This window comes from Colletotrichum karsti, assembly GCF_011947395.1.
Source record: "Colletotrichum karsti strain CkLH20 chromosome Unknown Scaffold13, whole genome shotgun sequence".
Taxonomy (NCBI): domain Eukaryota; kingdom Fungi; phylum Ascomycota; class Sordariomycetes; order Glomerellales; family Glomerellaceae; genus Colletotrichum; species Colletotrichum karsti.
In genome coordinates, this window is record NW_024065913.1 from 664,063 (window position 1) to 684,802 (window position 20,740).

General features: G+C 55.0%; 7 protein-coding genes across 7 annotated transcripts; 4 read left to right on the forward strand and 3 right to left on the reverse strand.

The window, feature by feature from the left end:
* Positions 1-589: 589 nt before the first annotated feature.
* CkaCkLH20_04859 (uncharacterized protein) lies at positions 590-3,116 on the forward strand (the record flags this gene model as incomplete). Its single annotated transcript, XM_038887578.1, has 6 exons — positions 590-704; positions 771-794; positions 845-896; positions 952-966; positions 1,040-2,944; positions 2,999-3,116. The coding sequence occupies 6 exons, from the start codon at positions 590-592 to the stop codon at positions 3,114-3,116; spliced, it is 2,229 nt and encodes a 742-aa protein (XP_038747185.1).
* Positions 3,117-5,310: 2,194 nt separating this feature from the next.
* CkaCkLH20_04860 (uncharacterized protein) lies at positions 5,311-7,191 on the reverse strand (the record flags this gene model as incomplete). The annotated part of the gene is made up of 1 exon (XM_038887579.1): positions 5,311-7,191. One exon carries the CDS (start codon positions 7,189-7,191, stop codon positions 5,311-5,313), a length of 1,881 nt encoding a protein of 626 aa, XP_038747186.1.
* Positions 7,192-8,392: 1,201 nt separating this feature from the next.
* CkaCkLH20_04861 (NADPH-dependent alpha-keto amide) lies at positions 8,393-9,594 on the forward strand (the record flags this gene model as incomplete). Its single annotated transcript, XM_038887580.1, has 3 exons — positions 8,393-8,500; positions 8,703-8,823; positions 8,876-9,594. 3 exons carry the CDS (start codon positions 8,393-8,395, stop codon positions 9,592-9,594), a joined length of 948 nt encoding a protein of 315 aa, XP_038747187.1.
* A 219-nt stretch (positions 9,595-9,813) lies between these two features.
* CkaCkLH20_04862 (uncharacterized protein) lies at positions 9,814-11,127 on the reverse strand (the record flags this gene model as incomplete). Its single annotated transcript, XM_038887581.1, has 3 exons — positions 9,814-10,575; positions 10,646-10,827; positions 10,986-11,127. The coding sequence occupies 3 exons, from the start codon at positions 11,125-11,127 to the stop codon at positions 9,814-9,816; spliced, it is 1,086 nt and encodes a 361-aa protein (XP_038747188.1).
* A 2,156-nt stretch (positions 11,128-13,283) lies between these two features.
* On the forward strand, positions 13,284-16,335 carry CkaCkLH20_04863 (cytokinesis regulator; the record flags this gene model as incomplete). The annotated part of the gene is made up of 2 exons (XM_038887582.1): positions 13,284-15,702; positions 15,755-16,335. The coding sequence occupies 2 exons, from the start codon at positions 13,284-13,286 to the stop codon at positions 16,333-16,335; spliced, it is 3,000 nt and encodes a 999-aa protein (XP_038747189.1).
* A 914-nt stretch (positions 16,336-17,249) lies between these two features.
* Positions 17,250-19,546, reverse strand: CkaCkLH20_04864 (uncharacterized protein; the record flags this gene model as incomplete). Its single annotated transcript, XM_038887583.1, has 2 exons — positions 17,250-17,919; positions 17,982-19,546. The coding sequence occupies 2 exons, from the start codon at positions 19,544-19,546 to the stop codon at positions 17,250-17,252; spliced, it is 2,235 nt and encodes a 744-aa protein (XP_038747190.1).
* A 469-nt stretch (positions 19,547-20,015) lies between these two features.
* CkaCkLH20_04865 (uncharacterized protein) lies at positions 20,016-20,687 on the forward strand (the record flags this gene model as incomplete). The annotated part of the gene is made up of 2 exons (XM_038887584.1): positions 20,016-20,126; positions 20,178-20,687. The coding sequence occupies 2 exons, from the start codon at positions 20,016-20,018 to the stop codon at positions 20,685-20,687; spliced, it is 621 nt and encodes a 206-aa protein (XP_038747191.1).
* Positions 20,688-20,740: the final 53 nt, after the last annotated feature.

Here is a 20,740-nt window from a genome sequence, read left to right on the forward strand (position 1 = left end):
CAATGCACTCGTCACAGACTTGCTTAGTGACGGCGATACAGGATGCCTTCGATTATGTTGCACAGGCGCTTTGCTCAGTTACAGTCAGATAGAAGCAAATGCACGTACAGTCTACATCAAATCTTCATCGTCACCATGATATGTAACGACCGGCGGTAAGAGGCAACGGTCATTGAGAAATTCTCCCATGCTTCCATAAACGGCGTCAAAAATGTTCATCTTGAGTCACTAGATAGAGGAAGGCCCGACGGAAGCAGCCTTGCGGCGCTCAAGCTCACCTACGATAAGTGCCCGTGTACAATTGATGAAGAGAAAAGGAAGAGAAGTCGCTTCGCTACGAAAATTTCCAAAGACATAAAAGGTCGATGGTGGGTCTATTGGTGCCTCAGGCCCCGAACAGCTCTCAGCCGGCTCAGCCAATCACGGCCGATGTAAATTAATCGCGATTTACGCACTAGCGCCACCAAATCCCCATGGCCCGGGACAGAAGAGCAGTTCCCTCCCGACGTCAACGATTGAGATTCAACCCGCCTCCCACCTATCCGCCCTCCCCCGTCTCGTCTCTGTCTCAATCCGTCAAGGCGACACGATGCTGCGGCACTCTCTAGCACGTTCGGCTTGGCGGACTGGCAAGCAGGCCGCCAATGCCTCGCGAACTTTTGCAACCACTGCCCGCAGGAATGCCGAAGTCGAGTTGACGATTGGTACGCTCGTCTCGCCCTGGCGGCGACCCAATTGATAGAGAGAGAGTATGCTAACATGATATCCAGACGGAAAGAAGGTTTCTGTTGAAGGTGAGGAGAGACGTGGTCGTGTCCGAGGACTCCTGCTCACGACTTTCTAGCCGGCTCTGCCCTGATTCAAGCTTGCGAAAAGGCAGGCGTAACAGTTCCCAGGTTCGTCCGGCCTCTTTGAAAATGCACAAAATGCCATTTGCTGACCACCGGACAGATATTGCTACCATGAGTACGAATCCTTTCGATCGAATCGATGACCCTTGCGGTTGCGGGGGAGAGCCTCGACTGACAAATCCGAATAGAAAGCTTGCGATTGCCGGTAACTGCCGTATGTGCCTCGTCGAAGTCGAGAAAGCCCCGAAGCCCATCGCCTCCTGCGCATGGCCCGTCCAGCCCGGTATGGTCGTGAAGACCAACTCCCCGATTACACACAAAGCCCGCGAGGGTGTCATGGAATTCCTTCTCGCCAACCACCCCCTCGACTGCCCCATTTGCGATCAGGGTGGTGAGTGTGATCTCCAGGACCAGTCGATGCGTTACGGCGGCGACCGAGGCCGTTTTCACGAAATCGGCGGCAAGCGTGCCGTCGAGGATAAGAACATCGGCCCCCTCATTAAGACCTCCATGAACAGATGTATCCACTGCACACGATGCGTCCGTTTCTCCAACGATATTGCCGGTGCCCCCGAGATGGGCTCCTTCGGCCGTGGCAACGACATCCAGATCGGTACCTACCTTGAGAAGAACCTCGACTCCGAACTTTCCGGCAACGTTATCGACCTCTGCCCCGTCGGTGCCCTTACCTCAAAGCCCTACGCTTTCCGCGCGAGGCCGTGGGAGCTGAAGCACTCTGAGTCCATCGACGTCCTCGACGGTCTCGGTTCCAACATCCGTGTCGACTCCCGTGGCCTCGAGGTTATGCGTATTCTTCCCAGACTCAACGACGATGTCAACGAGGAGTGGATCAACGACAAGACCCGTTTCGCCTGTGACGGTTTGAAGACCCAGAGACTGACCATGCCTTTGATCCGCCGCGAGGGCAAGTTTGAGCCCGCCGACTGGGAGCAGGCCCTCATGGAGGTTGCCAACGCCTACCACCACATCCAGCCCAAGGGCAACGAGTTCAAGGTTATCGCTGGTGAGCTTACCGAGGTTGAGTCTCTGGTTGCCATGAAGGACCTGGCCAACAAGCTTGGATCCGAGAACCTGGCCCTTGACATGCCCAACGGAAGCAAGCCTGTTGCTCACGGTGTCGACGTCCGCTCCAACTACCTGTTCAACTCCCAGATCTTCGGTATTGAGGAGGCCGATGCTATCCTCATTATCGGCAGCAACCCCCGCCACGAGGCGGCCGTCCTGAACGCCCGTATCCGTAAGCAATGGCTTCGCTCCGACCTTGAGATCGGTGTTGTTGGCGAGACCTGGGACTCAACCTTTGAGTTCGAGCACCTCGGTACCGACCACGCCGCCCTGAAGTCTGCCCTCGCTGGTCCTTTCGGCAAGAAGCTCCAGGCCGCCAAGCGCCCCATGATTATCGTGGGCTCTGGTGTCACTGACCACGAGGACGCCAAGGCCTTCTACGAGACCGTCGGTGCTTTCGTCGAGAAGAACGCCGCCAACTTCCTCACTGAGGAGTGGAACGGATACAACGTTCTCCAGAGAGCCGCTTCCCGCGCCGGTGCCTTCGAGGTTGGTTTCACCACTCCCTCTGCCGAGGTTGCCGAGACCACCCCCAAGTTCGTCTGGCTCCTTGGTGCCGACGAGATCTCCGAGAAGGACATCCCTAAGAACGCTTTCGTCGTCTACCAGGGCCACCACGGTGACCGCGGTGCCCAGATCGCCGACGTCGTTCTTCCCGGTGCCGCTTACACCGAGAAGGCCGGTACCTACATCAACACCGAGGGTCGTGTCCAGATGACCCGCGCTGCCACCTCCCTCCCCGGCGCTGCCAGGACAGACTGGAAGATTATCCGTGCCATCAGCGAGTTCTTCGGCGCTCCCCTGCCATTTGATGACGTTGCTCAGCTTCGCGACAGAATGGCCGAGGTCAGCCCGGCCCTAGCGGCCTACGACGTCGTTGAGCCCGTCGCTCTTAAGCAGTTGAGCAAGGTTCAGCTTGTTGACCAGAACAAGGGCTCGAAGGCCTCCGGCTCGCCCTTGAGGAAGGTTATTGAGAACTTTTACTTCACAGACGTTATCTCAAGAAGGTATGTCAACCGCAGCCCCCAGCGACACAAAATCATTACTAACTCTCCTATTAGTTCACCGACAATGGCCCGCTGCTCTGCGGCCAAGGCTACTGGCAACCCCAAGACCAACTTCATGGCACCAGGCATGGAGGAGGATAGGCCGATGGGCCAGGTTGCGTACGGAGCATGAGAGACGGGCTGTACGATCGCAAGAGAAGAGAATTAAAAGAAGGTTCTTTTGTCAGGGTTGGGTGCATTGCTTGTACATAATAGGACGCGCGAGGGTAGAGCGGGGTGGAAGTTGAAGAAAGTAAATTACTTCAACCTGTTGTTCCTTTTGTTGTGAAAGCAAAGCAATTGATGATTAGTTCTGGACTATGACGTCTACCTTGACTTATTGTTTGATGACGACGTGCTTGATTCCATCATGGGAGAAGTACGAATAATATTTCACGTCTTCGATGCTGTGGCAATACTCGGCCGCAGGAGGAACAGACCGATAAAAGGGCGTAATGAGTCTTGGAAATCTCTCGGCACGGGTGCTTGTCACTCACCAGACTCTATCCAGGCGCTTTACCAATGCATCACATGGCGAGCAGAGCTTCGTCCAAGTGTAAATGGCGACTTGCTCGACCAGCGAGTACGTTGCCCTCCTATCAGCCCATCATTGTCGCCCTTGGTCTTCATGTGATTATCTGCTGCAAATTCTCTTGAGGAACTGGGTTGGTGTCTTTTTCCTTCGTATTTGACGAGCAAAGTACGATCTCGAGTGAGACAGTTGGAATATAATGACTTGGTGCCTAATCACGACAAAAGACCGACAATTCATCTTTCGGTGAGAAGCGAATAGCTGTGAGTGGAACGTGAATATATAATATAAGCTAGTCATCAGACCTGGTCGACGTTTGACATTCCTTGGAATCGCGAATACATAAGCCAGAGTACCAGGCAATAAGCAGTTGTTGATTGTTCACGGTGAAAGCGACAAGCAACGCTCGGTGGCTGTCGGTGTTATTTTCCGAAAGTCTGGTAGAATGGTATATCATAGTCTCTGTACGATGTAGCCAGAGGATCGCTTCATGATGATTTGTGTCGCCGGATTATCGCAGATCGAATCATTCGGCAACAGCAGTGAAGAAGGACTAAGAAACTGTTTCATACGTTGTTCAAGGCTGCCATTAAGAGCACTTGTCCATCAAACACCGACAGACCCAAGAGAGAGGGTTTGCATCTCCGGACTGCCAAGCGGCGCAAGTCTATCCGATTCCGCCCCCGCATGTCTGCTTGTCTACTGATTTCATCATGAATCCTCGGTCTAAATAGCTGGGGTTGGGAATCCCGTGTAGCAGTGACGATGAGGGCAGTCGAGAGGGTAAGCTGTCGAGGACAGGCATCTATGAGAACCATCAGAACACGCTGACGACAGCACCCCTGATTTTGAGTCGGAGTTACTAGTATGCGATCTCAAGATCGAATCGGGTTCCCTCTACGCAGTGACGGGTCGACGGTATGCTATAAAACATGACTACGGGCTTCAAAAGACTGCCCTTTCTCCCTCTCCCACGGCCATAAACTTCTTGAGTTGCTTTTCTCCGGCGCATCTGAAGCCGCATCTGGCGTGGTTAGACTGTCCATAAGATCTGAGTGTACTTCTGAGTTCTTTAATTCTTGTGAGCCACTGGCACGACCAAACCTATCACACCATCCCTTGTCAATATCTCCAGTGTATTGCCATCAAATACGACGACGTCAGGACTCTTCTAGATACGTCCAAACGGCGACCAACCATCCCGCTCTTTCAACTTCAGCGATATTCGCTCACTCATTACAAGAAAGCTTTGGTGGCAATTGTCGACAGATGCCGCAAATCTTGCGACTTCTGGGTTACAAATCAAAGCCGTAACTCTGTCCTCCCTGATGTTGATATAGTGGCGGCTCTCAAGATACTTGCCAGATCTTGTATCGAGCCTGACGGAAATTTGAGCGTATCCGGCCATCTCGACTAGGCATACTTCAATTCGAGGGAGCATTCAAGTGTACTCAACAGCTACTAACTCGGGTTGAAGAGAATAGTTGTAGATAGAGCACTTGGTGAAGCGCGAGCCCGAATGTGACCAGGAATACAGCCAGAACTTCGGGGGTTATTTCACCGTGGCTTACATTAGTCTGGATATTCTGGATGTACATTGCAAGCTGAAATCATCAAGAAGACGTGGTCGCAATAAACAAAAGCGTAATCATCTTATGTGAAAGGGGTCTCCACGCAAGCTGGTCAGATATTTCCCATCAGGTAGACGACGGCGAGAGAACGAACACACAAGTCACTGATTCTTCCCAATTCAACCAATGCCAGGCTTTAATTATACAGTACGCCAAACGTTCGTCTAAGAACTGCAACTGCACTGGATAGCCCGCTTCAGCTTGGGCACATCCCCAATCCACCTCTCCTCCTCTTGCTTATCACCCTTGTACGCCTTACCCTCGAACTCCTGGCTATCCCAGCTATCCGCGAACGGATTCAGAGCCATATGCATAACCCTCCTCAACACATCCCTCTCGTCATCCTTCTCAACCCTCTTGATAATCTCATCGAGAACCCAGCCGCGGGGAACGAAGTTGGGGTTGACGGCCTTCATGGCCTTCACTCTCTCCTCGTCCTTATCCTCGCCCCAGTCCTCAACGATGCGGGCGCGCCACTTGCCGAGCCACTCCCCGACATCAGAGCGTCCCTTGTCAGTCACGCCCTCAGCATGGAAGAAGCGGCCGGCGACCTCGCGACGCCCCTCTTCGTCCGCGATCTCGGAAAGCTTGACGGAGCTGAGGCGGCGGAAGAAGTGGTTGAAGTCCAGCTCGTGCGTCTCCATCGTATCGAGGATCCCGCTGAACAGCTCGTCAAAGTCGCTGTCCTTGAAGTTCTTCAGGCCCAGACGCAGAGTCATGAGGCGCTTGTACTCCGCTAGGAAAAGCGCCTTGTACTCCTCGCCGACCTGCATGATCAACTTCTCCGCGCGTCCAACGAGAACCTCGGCCTGGCTCTCCTCGACGCCCTGGTTGACGAAGACATCCTCATCCACACCAGCTCCCGCGCCGATGAGCTCACCCAGCGCCTCGCCAAAGCGCACCAGGTTCCACCAGATAATGGTCGGCTGGTTGCGGTAGGCGTATCTCAACATGTAATCATCATGGTTCGGTGTGTACGCCGGGTCAAAGTTGTCCATGAATGCGAATGGACCAAAGTCGATGCTCAAACCCATGATAGAGGTGTTATCCGTGTTCAGTACGCCGTTCATGAAGCCGTAGGCCTGCCACTTGGCCACCGTCAGCGCATTGCGCCGCGCAACCTCGCGGAAGAGCCGGGTGAAGCGGTTCTCGGCCGAGTCATCCGGCCCTTGAATCTCAGTCGCCGGAACGCCCCGCTTGGGTTCCGCTGACTTGGCCGGCTCATCCGGATTCTCCAGGCGTGCCGGAAGAGCTTCCCAGCCGCCGAGGACGTCCTCGGCGACGTAAGTTGCCAGCGTGCGGAGAAGCGCGCGGTCGCCTCTTGCGCGGGGGAGGTCGAAGTTGCCGAGGCGGATCCAGGATTGCGCGAAGCGCAGGACAATGGCGCCCGGCTCGAGTGTCTCGCGGCGGACCCTGGAATTTGGGAGGAGTGTAAGGGAAAGGGCGCGCGTGGTAGGGATACCGAGGGCGTTAAGTGCTTCCGAGACGACGAACTCGCGGATGCTGGATCGCAGAACGGCCTTGCCGTCTGCGAAGCGCGAGTAGGGTGTGATACCCGCGCCCTTCAGCTGCAACTCGTACCGCACCTTGGTCTCGGGATTCATAATCTCGAACAGAGAGATAGCTCGCCCGTCACCGAGCTGACCGGCCCATTGTCCAAACTGGAATCCACCGTAGCACTGCGCCCAAGGGTACCCGCCCTCCAGCTTCTCCTCGTCCCACCCATGTAACCTGTTTCCAGCAACAGTCTGCTTGAACTCTTCTGTCTCCTCATCGCCTTCTTTGATACCAATATCGCGCAGCGCGGCGGGGCTGACGGCAAGGAGTTCCGGGTTTTCAGCTTGAGCTGGGCGCACCCACGTGAAGGCTGCTTCGCGGACCTGGCGCGGACCGATTTGGTCGCGGGGCGTCTTGTGAGAATCGGCCGGCGTGGGGAAGAGGGAATCGGCGGGGAGAGAGGATGTGTAGTGCCATGTCTTTGGCAGTTCGGCTAGCGGGAGGCGCTTCGGTGACGGGCCGGTCCCGTTTGACATTTGGGCGGCCATAAGGGGTTTTGCGAAGACTTTCGGGACGGCTCGTCTGGAAAGTAGTCTCGAGAGCATATACGCGGATTGAGGTCAAAAGCGCGATGCGAATATCGGGAAGGCAAAGCGACGTCTATTGTAGATGAGAGATTACAAGCAACGGGGTATATTTTTGATGTAGTGAAATGACAAAGAAATCGAGGGCCTCGGAGAAGGAGGACGGTATTTGCTAATGATGATGATAGGTGGTGTAAGCCGTCCCAGGGCCGTCGGTGATGGAGGGTCGCTGCGACCCCTCGGAGCTTTGCTCAGTGGCGATTTGGGGGGAAATTTCCCATGCTGACCTAAGCTGGGGGAAATGCGCACCCGGATAGAACCTCGGCGACAGACCTCTCTCTACCCAGCTCAACCTGGAACGGTCTCCGGCGTCAACTCCGGTTCCGATCACGGAGTTATAGCTTGTATGAATAATGCCAATTCCAAATTTCGTGATGCCTTCTGCTCGGTCACCGGCTCAGGTCCGACGGTGCCGTGTCGCCGTCTGTAAGAGTTCGGTCCGTGTGCCGGCCGACCGGCGGTCACGCAAGAGCTCCGGGGGTGTCGTCATCGAGTCGCAAGCGTCACCCAGTACAAAAAGCCCCGCGATCGGGTTTACAGGGCACTTGAGAGCTCCAATGGGGCAGGTGGGGGTTTGGGACAGTGCCCTGTGCTGAAGTTCGCCAGAGCTTTCGAAACAAAAGCTCATTATTGAGGATTTCGAAGTCGTACAAAGGCTCCCCTGCCGATAGATCCGATAACTTTAACTGATAAACAGGGCGTGGGTTGTACGAAAGCGCCCTGTGCAGATGTACCGAGCTGGTCATGTAGAGATGATGTCAATGGCCAGCCCAGCGGCAAGTGGTGACCCGGCTTGCTGCATGTTGTCGAAACGAGGAAAAAGGGCCACACTGGGCAACATTGCTGTATCCAATTTCGTCTTGTCTTTTCGTCCCTGGGTATTACGATAGTAAGAATTCCACAGGCTCGTCTGAAAAACGAACCATACCTCCATCTGATTAGAAATATAAACCCTTAGCTACACCTTCAAACCCCCTCTCGTACTCGTCTTTTCACAATCCGGAAGTTCACGAGAGCAGGTTCGAGACTACCTGCTACGACCTCATCTTGGCTTCGTCATCACTCCATTCCACAACCCCTCAACCCACAGCTTCATCCACGCAAGATGAACTCAATCCTGTCGACTTTCAAGCCTGATGCTTCGGGCACGCCCCCGAAGCAGGTTCCCTACATTCCTTGGCTCGAACTCAATGACGGGAATAAGATCCCGATGGTAAGTTATATGCCTTCTTGTTGTTGTTCCTTTTGAAGGATCCAATGCCACCATCCTAGCGGGAGGATCCGCGGATTGGCATGCGCGTGTCAGCACCGTGACTGCCGCGTGGGATCGAGCTAATCCAACAGCCGGTCGATCTACTGTTACGCTGGTGATAATACCGCGCGTTCACGAATGAACACTGACGTTATTGCCGTAGCTCGCGTACGGTTTGGGCACGGCCAATTACAAGTCTGGCGGTGCTGGATTCGACGAGAAGATTGTCGACAACACCGTCATGGCTGTCAAGCTCGGCTACCGCCATCTCGATGGCGCGGAAGGTATGTGAGGTATCCTGGTCATCAACGAAAAACGCTCTGACGGTGGTACCAGTCTACGGGAACGAGGAAGAGCTCGGTGCCGCCATCAAGAAAGCTGAGAAGGAGGGCGTCCCCAGAGATAAGCTGTACATCACTGCCAAGATCGCGGGGAACAAAAAGCAAGACACCGAGGAGGCGTTTGCCCGCACGTTGAAGAAATTGGGTCTCGAATACGTCGACCTCTACCTGATCCACGCTCCCTTCTTCGCCGATTCCGACGAGGAGCTTCAGCAGAAGTGGGCCGACTTCGAGGCCATCAAGGAGTCGGGCAGAGCCAAGTCGATTGGTGTCTCGAACTTCCTGCAACCGCAGCTTGAGGCCATCATGAAGACCGCCAAGATTCCTCCCGCCATTAACCAGATCGAGTACCACCCTCATCTGCAGCACGGAGACCTGCTGGATTTCCACCGCGAGAACAAAATCGCTGTCTCGGTCTACGCTCCGCTGACTCCAATCACCTCCGACATCGACAGCCCTGTCCGGACCATCTGGGCGAACCTGTCCAAGAAGTACGGTGTCAGCGAGTCCGTCATTGGACTCCGGTGGTGCATCGACCAAGGTCTCGTGACCATCACTACCTCGTCCAAGGAGGAAAGATTGCAAAGCTACCTGAACCATCTTCCCGCCATCAAGCTGACGCCTCGTGAGGTGAGCGAGATTGCTGAGGCTGGCAAGTCGAAGCACTTCCGAGGGTTCTGGAAGAACAAGTTTGATCCGGAAGACACTCGTTGAATGTGTTGATTTCTATCCTATTGGTAAAATCCTGGACGGGAAGCCCTGTAGTAGTAGGCCTAATAAACTTAATGAACAAGCATTAATGGCTCTGCATTGTAAGCGCTGACGAGGAACCGATGAGTCGATCCACCGCTCTTGTAGCAAATGCTTCGCTGCTATAACTCTAATTGCATGGACTTCAATAACGAAGATCTCTTGCCACCGATCCTGGAACCATCACAGCTCATCATCAGATTCAGTTTCGCTGCCTGCAGGTGGCGGAGGCGGTTTGGCTGGAGCCTGCTTCTTTTTCGCAAAAGGCAACTCGCGTTTCGGCGGGGGTGCTTCAACATTTGCTGGCTTGGGCTTCTCCCTAGCTGGCAAAGGCTGCCTGGCCGGTGCTGTTGTAGATGATGAAGATGCTACTACCGGCTCGTCGTCCTCATCTTCACTGGCGGTTGCGTCCTCATCCTCGGTAGTATCCCGTTCCTGGTCAGACGCATTCGTGGCTGATTTTGCGGCAGAGTCAACGTTCATTCTCTCAAACCCATCGTCGGAGTCATCTTCTTCAATTGGCGCGGGTGCTTCCTTTCTCTTCGATTGTCGTGACTTGGCGGGAGCACGCTTGGCCCTTTGGCGGGGCAGGTTTGGTTCCTGCGTTGGGTTCTCCTCCTTGACGGCGGGCGACGCTAATCTCCCCGGGTTGGCGGACACAGATGCCAAAAGTAGTTGTTGCTGGCGGATCTTGAGCTTTTTCTCGTTTAACAAGAGACAGAACTTCTCTAGCAATTCCGTCTCATTGGCCTCCTTGGCAGCAACTAGCTCCTCGAGGTGTGCTTGGAGGTCGCGCACGGTTTCCTCGAGCTGACTGGCTTTGGCGGTCGCTGAAGCTAGAGCTTCCTTCGCCTCGTTGGCGGTTTGTACCGACAGGCCACACCAGTCGTACAGCTCAATCAGTTCACGCGGGCTGTGGCTCAACTCGATGGCGCCGAGACGTTGCTAATGTTCAACCATTAGTCCAGCTCCTCGGAAGCAAGGCTGGCAAGGGGTTTGAACTATTGGCACTTACCGAAAATTCCTTCCCCTTTTTTCTAACAGTAAGGGTGATGGATGATTCGTCCTCGACAGAGGCGACAACCTCAACGTCGTTGGCTGGATCTTGGCTGATGACGGAAGTCAAAATTGAGACCCATTCTTCCTCCGAACAGGGACTGTTCTTAACACGAAGAGACGCGATCTTATCATGACGCACTACAGAGGGAAGTCGTCTGTTAGCACCGTTGCCGTGTGAATACAGAGTATCAAGGAAGGCACGAGTTCGCCGCTTGAAACAACGTCTGCCAAGACCCACACGACCGGGCCGTGGTGATCGTCGGCCAGGGAGGCGGGATGACGAGCGTTCAACTCACATGAGACAGCATACGGCTCCACGCCATCGGTTCCCACCAACTTGACATCCAGAGCCTTGGAACGAGTTGGCGTAGCCTGGACGATGACAAAAGCGCCTTCCCTATCCGACCGGGGAAAGCGGAGAACGTGGCCGGATGCCATGGCTGTTGATGAGGGAGATAGATTGGGCTTCCGAAATGAAGTGATGGTGTGAGGAGTGGTCGTATTGAATCGTTAGTCTGGTCTGGTAGTTTCCCGTAAGTGCCGAGTTCCTCGCGAAAGGTCTCAGGGTCTGCGATCGTTATAATACTTGGAATTTTGCTCGTGCCGTGGTAGGTACCTGCCTCAAGACAAGCGGGGGAAACCAGGCTGAGACTCCTTCCGAAGTGGTTGCTTGTTTTGATCGGTGGGCAGTAAAAAGGACGGCGATAATGATGGAGTTGATGGTGAGGATGGGGATGGTTGTGATTTAATCTGCCCCAAAATGAAGGCTCTCATGTCATTGGGAATTTTGAGGGTCCGAAGCTGGTGAGCTAGCCTCTAGGCAGCTGCGGCGGTCAGACAGGCAGCGGCACTGGGAGGGATTATGATGGCTGGTGGTGCGTCCCGTCGAATGGCAGGCAGCTCCTCTAACGACAACCAGCCTCAGGCAGCCGAAAGTGCGAGTGCAGGTGCAGGCACCAAACCTTCTCTGTGCTTGCAACTACTCCTCGCTACCTCTAGCATTGCCCTCGCTGCTGGTAGCTGTCTTGTTTTCGGTTGTCGTTGTTACTACCCAAGTATTCGACCAGGAATAATAACCGTGGAGTAGTGTGTATGTCTGGGCCAGGAACGGGACGACGGAGGGCACGGAGGACGGAACGCTGGAGGGTGTGCAATGTAAACAAGCTACTGTTTTGGTGTGAAAAGTGTCAATCACAATAAACAGGACAACCCTTTGCTCCGAAATGACAGCCAAGTTTATTTCATCATAACGATGCAGAAAAAAGGTCAACTTCAAAATTTAAGGTTTATATCGCAAGTGTTATTGTTCATCGTGAAACAAATGGGGTCATTCGCAATCCATGATTTGATGCCCTCGTCCGCTCCAAGCTGCAGGTGCCAGGCACTCCCGTTCTGCATCTTGGGACGACGGGAGGAAAGGGAAGTCGCGCCTCGCACGCGTCAGAATCGTGCAAGTGCAACCGTCCCCGCATCCAAACTCTGTCGCCCAATCAAGGGAGGCCACCATCTGATGTCCCCGCTGAATCACGTGGCGCACTGGAAATTTTCATGATCACGGTGAGAGAGCCCTGGGACCGGGGCCAGGTCCCGGTGGTCTCCCTCCCACCTGTTCTCCTTCTGCCCACCTCATCCATTCTGTGCAGGTCATAGGGTGTCCAGGATGAGCCGGATCTGCATGTACTTGTCGAAGAATGAACTCTTCCAACCGAACACTTACGCAGGTACGGATACAAAGTAGGAACATAGTACGAGATAAACAAACAAGACAACGTAGAGATCAACAGCAAAACTCCTGTTAAGTGGGATGAAAATAATTAATTAAGCGTCATTTTGCACATCGCAGTGCACTGCATGCCACGCAAGTATCTCCTTATGGAGGCATTCTGGAGTTCTAGTGGGTTCCCGGCAAGCAACACCAGCCACCCACCACACCACCCACAGGTGCTCCTGCATCCTGTACACCACGGGGCTGCCCTGGGACCACCCACCCACCTCGCTTTGTTTGGCTGGCCAAATCCATCCCCCCCAGCTTCCCAGCCATTTCTGCTTCCACCGTCCAACAACGACGCAAATCCAGTCGTCCCCCCGACCTCACGACTGCCCTGATCTCGACTCGACTTACTCCAGTTTGGTCCAACGTCACCCTTTGCGATATTGCACCCTGACGCAAACTGGCCCTACGATCTCGTCGCCTCTTGGATCACCTCCACTTGCTCCCCTTTGCATCTGTTTGCATCTCTGGCAAAACATACTACCAGTAGCCGACACATCGCACATTCCCGAAAACGACGATACCAACACATAACAATCCACGCCGCCATTTCTACTCTACCCTCCCCCGGAACGAAAATCTTTTGCGCACGCCGCGACTTTCCTCGAACCACCCACCTCTCTTGCGACGACTCTTATCAAGATTATGACGACTGGCCGGAGCTGCTGTCATTGTTGACGATATGATCTTGCTTCATTGACAAGCAGAACAGCGCTGTTGGACGACAACGGAAAGGAACGACGACGGACGACGCCGCCACCGATCACGCCCTTGAACCCAATTGCACTCTGCGCCCGCCAAAACAACTCAACTTAACCACAACATGGAACCTTTACGCCTTAAGCCACGCCTGCCGGCGGCGGAGCCCGACATCGAGAACTGGGACGATGACGACTTCCAGATTGAGTCCGACGACCTCACCTTTCGGAACACCTCCGCCTCCACCAATGTAGCCCCGGCACGCCGTGATTCCGCATCATCGCATATGTCTCTTCGTTCCGAACTTGAATCCATCATGGACGAGGAGACGCACGTACACGTCCCGGGCGACGACGAAAAGTCAACCATGGACGCTATCGCCGCAGCCACACAGGCTGGCATTCCGATACCAAAGAACGTACCATCATCCGCCCTCATGGGCGGCACTATTAAACGACTAGGCGGACGGAAGATCAAGAAGATTATTCAGGATGACTGGGAGGACGACTTGGTGCTGCCAGATTCGACACAGGGACTTCGCATTAAGCCTCAGGACGCCTCCAAGTTCCCTGATATGCTGAGGCAAGTTAGTAGCGGCTCTAACCAAACCAGCCCTACAAAGCCCATGAAGACCCCTCCGGCTGTTTCGCTACTGGACAGGAGAGAGTCGACAGACCGGAGAGAGTCGATGGAGTCGAGGACGAGCACGTTGTCGGGTGCTATCAACTTGGACCGATTCCGCGACAACGACGATGACGATGACTTCTTCGGTGATGGATCGGAGACTATTAAAGTTTCCAAGACTCGTCCACCCAAACCCATTTCACTCATCACTCCCCCAACCCCTTCAAGAAGCAACGACAAGCCGTTGGATGACGACTTTGAAAATGACTTTGAGCTGCCTATGGATGGCAAGTTGAGGCTCTCAACTCGCAAAGACATTCCGAAGACCCCATCAACACAGGCCGATGACCTGGATTGGGGGGAGGGAAGCCTTGGAACACGCTATGGAGGCACTCGCAGAGACGCTCGCTCTAACAGAAGCTCGTCTGTATCTGCCATGAGCCCCAGCGTGTCGAGCTCATTCACGGCAGAGAGTGAGGATGAGACTTTTGATGGTCTCATCCTGCCCAGCGGCCCCGTCAACTTCAATGAGAGACTCAACAGAAGAAAGCTCAGTCGGTCACCTGTACGACTGGTTGAGGAAGAGCCGCCCAACCTGAAGACACCCAAAGCCGAAATCGAGGCAGAAGATCTATTGGACGGTCTCGACGTCGGCGACGGCGACGTGTTCAACCCAGGCAAGCTTACGCTGCACCGCAACATTCGACTCAACAACAACCGCCCTCCCAGTCCGGCACGTCCCAAGACCGCTGTATCTCTTACCTTTTCAAACAAAGCGGCACCATCGCGGCTCCCGCGGCCAAGTCATGAGCGGACCATGTCTGCACTGGAACCCGTATCTGAAAGCGGTGGGCCCATCCTCTCCCGCTCGCGAAGGTCTCAGTCTCGCCTCGGTCACCAGTCTCAGTCCTCGGTCACCAGCGTCCACAGCATGCCGACTCCTACTACGCCTTCTCCTCTGCTCCCTGCTACTCCTCGGAGAAGAGAGCTTGGCTCAAAGACATCGGCTACATCACTACGCAATGAGCCTACAACGACGAACTCGCAGCTGTTGAGGTTTAAGCGGTCCCTCCCAGCCATGAAGCCGTCTCATTCACCCGCTAAGCCCGGCGTGTCGCGATTTGACAGGCCGCCTTCGAGAACTGAGGGCAACCGCCAGCAATCAGGTGTGCGCCCGAAAACACCAGTCGAGAGGACCCGCCCTTCCACGACAGAGAGCTATGCTGCTCAGCAACGACGGCCGTTCCTCCCTGCTGGGGCTTCACAATCCCAGTCGCAGCACGTGACTACGAAAACTTCTCGCACGTTCCGGCGCCATGATTCCGAGAATGCTCTGGACTTGCGGCCGACGTCGAGAGCCTTCTCCAGATCGACGATCCGTTCGCCTAGTCCTAAGAGACTCAATCGCCATTCGGATCATATTACCGGCGATGCTTTTTCCAGCCTGTCTTTCCGGAACATGACCAAGCCTCACCGGAGCCGAAATTTCGGTGATGGTCATGAACTGGACGGATTTGATGACTTGCCCACGTCGGCTCAGTCAGAGGCCAAATTTATCCGACATCCTGTCAAGGCGCCGATTCGCAACAAAATTTACCAAACTTTGCAGGCCGATCGGACTAGCACACCGTCCCCGGCCCCAGCATCGTTTTCCTCCCCTGCGAAATCGGATTACACGCCCCATTTTGCCCGTGATACCCAGGCTAGCCGAATCGCTCGGGAGACCTCGCTTGCCCAGCGAGCTCCATCAGGCCCACTGGCGCCTCTCACTTCGTCACGCGTCTCGCAACTGTCGTCGTCGAGAAACAATTTCAGCCCCGGGATGCCGCAGCCTTCGGTACGATCAAAGAAGAAGAGGAATCCTCCTCAATTGAAACCTCATCTCATTTCGAACATGAACAAAGAGAAGACACCACAGCGTAAGTCCATCAGCTAACCCCCCTGCAAACCGTAAAGCTAACGGCGCCGCAGATCTTCAGGGCATGTTTTACAACCCCGACACGTACCGTTGGGAAGGCAACGAAAATGTTCTGAACGCGTTCGACCCACCTTCGGCTTCGTCGCCATCGACAGCATCATTACCACCTCACATGATGCGAGATAAGGAAACGTCCACCACTCCCCGACCGGCTTTAATTACGAACATCAGCCACACGAAGGGCGTGCAGGTTGTGGGGGGAATGGTCTTCGACCCTCAGAACATGTGCTGGCTGAAGCTTGGTCCACAGACAAATCCCAAGTCTGAAATCTCCGATCCCATGGACGGCTTCAATGCCCTAGATGATGACGAAGATGTCTTCAAGGACATCCCAGACCTCGAGGAAAATAACCAGGGCGACTCAAAAGATACCGGCCGCGTCAGCGAAGTTAAGGACGAGTGGCTGGTCGGCGAAGAGTTTGACGTCGGCCCAGAGTTTATCCGCAGACAGCGGGAAGAAGAAGACCGGTGGAGGAAAAAGTGCGAGAAGTGGCTTGGTGTCGGCGACCGAGATCGCGACGCTTGGCGATGGGCGATTCGCGACATTCTACTATACCAGAGGGCTGCCCAGTAGACCTCATCTCACGAACAGCATTCTACTTCGGGAGGCATTTCATGCTTTTTTACATTATTACTTTAATTACCCCCGGCCTCTAGCGACGAAGAACCGGGCAAGTTATGACGGAGGCGTTTTGGGAGAAGGGTTACGACGAGCAAACATTTACGACGATTCCGGTGACGACTTTCTGGATTCCTCTGTATAACATACTCCGCAAAAGTTGTGAACAAGATTCATAACATACGGCATTGACGACGAAAAGAGGGAATGGCAAGGGAATGCCTACCGCTACGAACAACAGGAAATACACATGGGAAGGGCTCATACCATCCAGACATGACCTGGACAGGAAGACTCATGACGACGCTTGAGGAATGGAATGCTTTTACGTCTGCTTGTACAATGGCTTTTTACTTTTGGGGTCTTCACTTGGGAGGTGGGGTATAACCTTCCTCCAAAGATGGCCATTGGGCATATACCCTCTACTCGGGTGATGATGAGAGACGTCTTGATGAAAAGCTCTGCTTAGACATTTTTGGGTTTTTGGCGTATTGGACTAGTAATATTCCATTTTTTTCACATTCTTCTCGGGCCGGTTGGGCATTTGGTGACCTAAAAGGTGCATGGTTGAGGCGACATTCAGACGGCAGCATCAGGACGACGCTCAGAAACACAGCATGAGCTTACACGACACGATGGGACGGCGACGATGTCTTGTCCGTAACACTCTCTTATTTTCCGAATCCCTTTTTGAGCTCCGACTCCCTAGTAATAGGTAATTATAATGCAACGACAACAGGTTCGACATCATCCTCGACCTCGCCATGATGCTCTCGTCTACAACAAAAAAAAAATACACCTGAGAAATCATCCCGTTTCCCCATGCAAAAAAAGTCCCGCGCCAGGTGTCTCTGTGTGGTTTTTTTGTTTTACTTTCCGCCCTTCTTCTCCTTCTTTTGCTTGGGGCTCTTGGTCTTGGGGCTCTTTTCTGTTGTTGTGGGCTTCTCCTCGGTCTTCTTCTCCTCGGCCTTCTCGGCTACGGCCGCCTTCTTCTTGTCCTTCTTCTCCTTCTTCTCAGGGGTCTTCTCCGCGGGCTTCTCGGCCTCGGGCTCGGACTCGGACTCGGACGCCTCGGCGACCTTCTTGGCCTTCTTCTCCTTGCCCTTCTTGGCCTCGGCGGTGAGGGCGTTGGGGTCGAGACCTCTCCTGCGCATGGCGTTGCGCTTGGCCTTGTCGATGTACTCCTCGTCCTCGTCCTCGTCGAATCCGCCGAAGTCGTCCTTCTTGCTGTCGGCGCCGCTCTCGTCGTCGGTGATGGGCGTCTTGTCGACGACCTCGCCGGAGGCGGCGGCGGATGCGGAGGAAGAGTAGCGGTCGCCCGAGGGGACCTTGTCGGGGGTGGGGCCGATCTTTTGGAACTTCGCGACGAAGAAGCCGTCGACGTTGTAGGTGTGCGGGTAGTAGCGGCGGGTGAGCTTGATGGAGGGGTCGAACTTCTTGCCCATGAAGCTGGTGAAGCCCTCGCGACCGAAGGGGAGGTTGGTGTCGACGAGCTTGACGTTGGGGCGGCGAGACAGGGCGTATTGGACGACGGCCTCGCTGGGGGTGATGTTAGTATGAGTGTTTCCATCAGGGTGTGAGTTGTGGATGAGTGAACTTACTTCTCCTCGACGGTCACGGAACACGTAGAGTAGACAATGTAACCGCCGGTCTTGCTGTGGTGGTTGACGGAGTCAATGGCAGCCAGGATAAGCTGCTTCTGCGTATGCGGGAGCAGCATGAAATCCCTCTCGGTCTTGTTTGTCTTGACGCTGGCATCCTTGGCAATAACACCAGTACCGGAGCAAGGGGCATCGAGCAAGACACGGTCGAAACCACCCATGGGCTTGGGGAACTCGCGAGCGTCGTAGTTGGAAACGACGACGTTGCGGGCACCCAGACGGTGAATGTTACCAATCAGACCCTTGGCACGCTGCTTGCTGGGATCGTTGGCGACGATGATACCGGTGTTCTTCATCATCGCGGCCATGTGCGTTGTCTTACCACCAGGAGCGGCGGCCATATCGAGCACGCGCTCGTTCTCCTGCGGCTCGAGGGCCATGACGGGGAGGAACGAAGAGGCGGCTTGGAGGATGTAGTGGCCGGCAAGGTACTCGGGGGTGGCACCGAGGGGGACGTTGGACTCGAAGACTTGCAGACCGACCTTGGACCACTTGCCGACGGGCTCGAGGGTGACACCGCGGCCGATCAGGGCCTGGGCGAGATCGCGACGATGAGTGCGGAGGGTGTTTGTCCTCAGGACGACGGGACGGGCAGACTCATTAGCCTCGAAGAAGGCGAAGGCCTCACGGGGAGAAAAGAGGTTGAAAAGCTTCTCAGCAAGGTACTCGGAGTAGCCGTAGTAGGCGCAGATGTCCTTGATGAGCTGGTTGGTGTACTCGGCGCGCGAACGGCCCTCCTCGTGAAGTTTCGCAAAGTCGTCAAGTACTCTGATGTTCTCGGTAATTCTGGTTCTCAGGAGCTGCAGATCCGGCGCAAGCAGACCCTTAGTCTTGGCGTTGAGCTCGTCGTCCGAATCGTCCAGGATATGCGGCTTGTCGCCGTCGATGTTGGTCTGCAGACCCATCTCCTCGAGTTCGGCCTGCGCATCCGCCTCCTCGTCAGCGAGCTGCTTGTCAAGCCGCCTGGCCAGACCCTCAATGTTGGCCTTTGTGAGCTGCTCCTCGCCGTCCGAGTCGTCTTCGTCCTCCGAGAACATGTGCTTTCCGCCGCCGCCGCCCTGCTCCTCGTCCGAGTCGACGACGGAGTCGTCATCTGAGCCCAAGAAGTCGTCGGGCAGACCACCACCTTCCAGGTCGGAGAACTCGTCGGCCTCGTCGTCCATCTCGGAATCGCTGTCGCCAGGCGCGCCGTTGAAGTCGGCGAGGTCGTCGTCGTCGGACATCTCCTCGTCAGACTCGGGCTCGGGCTGCTTCTTGCCCTTCTTTCCGTTCGCCTTGGGCGCGGGCTTGGCCGGTGCCGCGGCCTTGAGCTTCTTCGCATCCTGCTTCTTTGCTGCCGCGCCATTGGCCTTGGGCGCGGGTTGCTTCGTCGTCCTCCTCTTCTTCGTCTCGGGCGCCTCGACGGGTTCGACTGGAATACCGGCCTTGCGCTTCAACTTTGCGAAGTGCGCCTCCGACAAGGGTTCGGGAGGACCCTGCTTCTTCATGCGACGTCCGACACCCATTTTGACCGGTCAATTCGAGTCGAACTTGGGGAAAAATGGGAAAGGGAAAAAGAGGGTATAATGTGATTGTAGGATGTACAGCACCGGCTGGACTGGCCGCTAGAAAATTACTGCAGAAGACTGGTCCCCTCCAAAACTTTTTTTATCGAGCACGGGCCAAGTACCGATAAGACAATCGGGCCAAAGCCACGCCGCCCAGAACGTTCGTGCTCCACACCCCCAGCTCCCGTCCGCCCCGCCATCCATCCATCCCTCTTCCCCTGGTGTCTTCCTTGGTGTCGTCCTTGCCGTCCTTATTGTCCCTGCCGCCCTTGTCGTCCTTGACTTATTCATGAGCATCAGCCAAGCCAGACGACACCGGACGAAGTTCACTATATCTACGAGCTATACCTACGCGCTATAGCCACCCAAACCTAAACCGACGACAACGCAACCCCGACACCTCTACCGCAGCCCACGCAAACGCAACATGGCCGAAGTCATCTTTGCCAGGCAGTTCCTGTCGACCCTGGAGTCGCGCCCAGCTAAGCTGTCGGCCGACCATATTGAAGACCCGAAGAACTTCCCGGCACGCCCTCCCGTGAGTTGCATCCGTGTCATCGCAGCGGGGTTATAGCTGACCGTTGCGCAGTACATCCTGCCTAAGATGCCCAAGACGATGAGCAAGCCCACGAGCCTCGCACCCGGACAAGAACGAAGCGTCACCGTATCCCTCAAGTCCCTCCGCAACCCTCCTCTCGACATCAAGCTGTCCTCCCAGCCGCTCAACACCTCGATCCTCGACATCAAGACCCAAGTCGAGTCGCAGTCACGGATACCTGTGGACAAGATGAAGCTGTTGCACAACAAGAAGCCCGTACCCGACAGCAAGGTTCTGAAGGACTTGATTACAGACACTCAGTCGTCGGTTGAGTTCTCGGTCATGGTCATCGGTGGAGCGGCAGCCGTCAAGCCTGCTGATGCTGAGCCTGCACCTGTCGCAAGCGACCCCGCACAAGGAGATATCGGCGAGGCTGCATTGGAGACGGCGGAATTCTGGAGCGATCTGAACGGTTTCTTGCTGCAGAGGCTCAAGGACGAGAAGAAGGCAGAAGAATTGTCGGCGCTGTGGCGCTCGGCGTGCCAGGCGAACAAGTCATGACGTAGCATCACAGGAAGCAGGACGAAAAAGCATAGATAATGGTCTAATAAAGA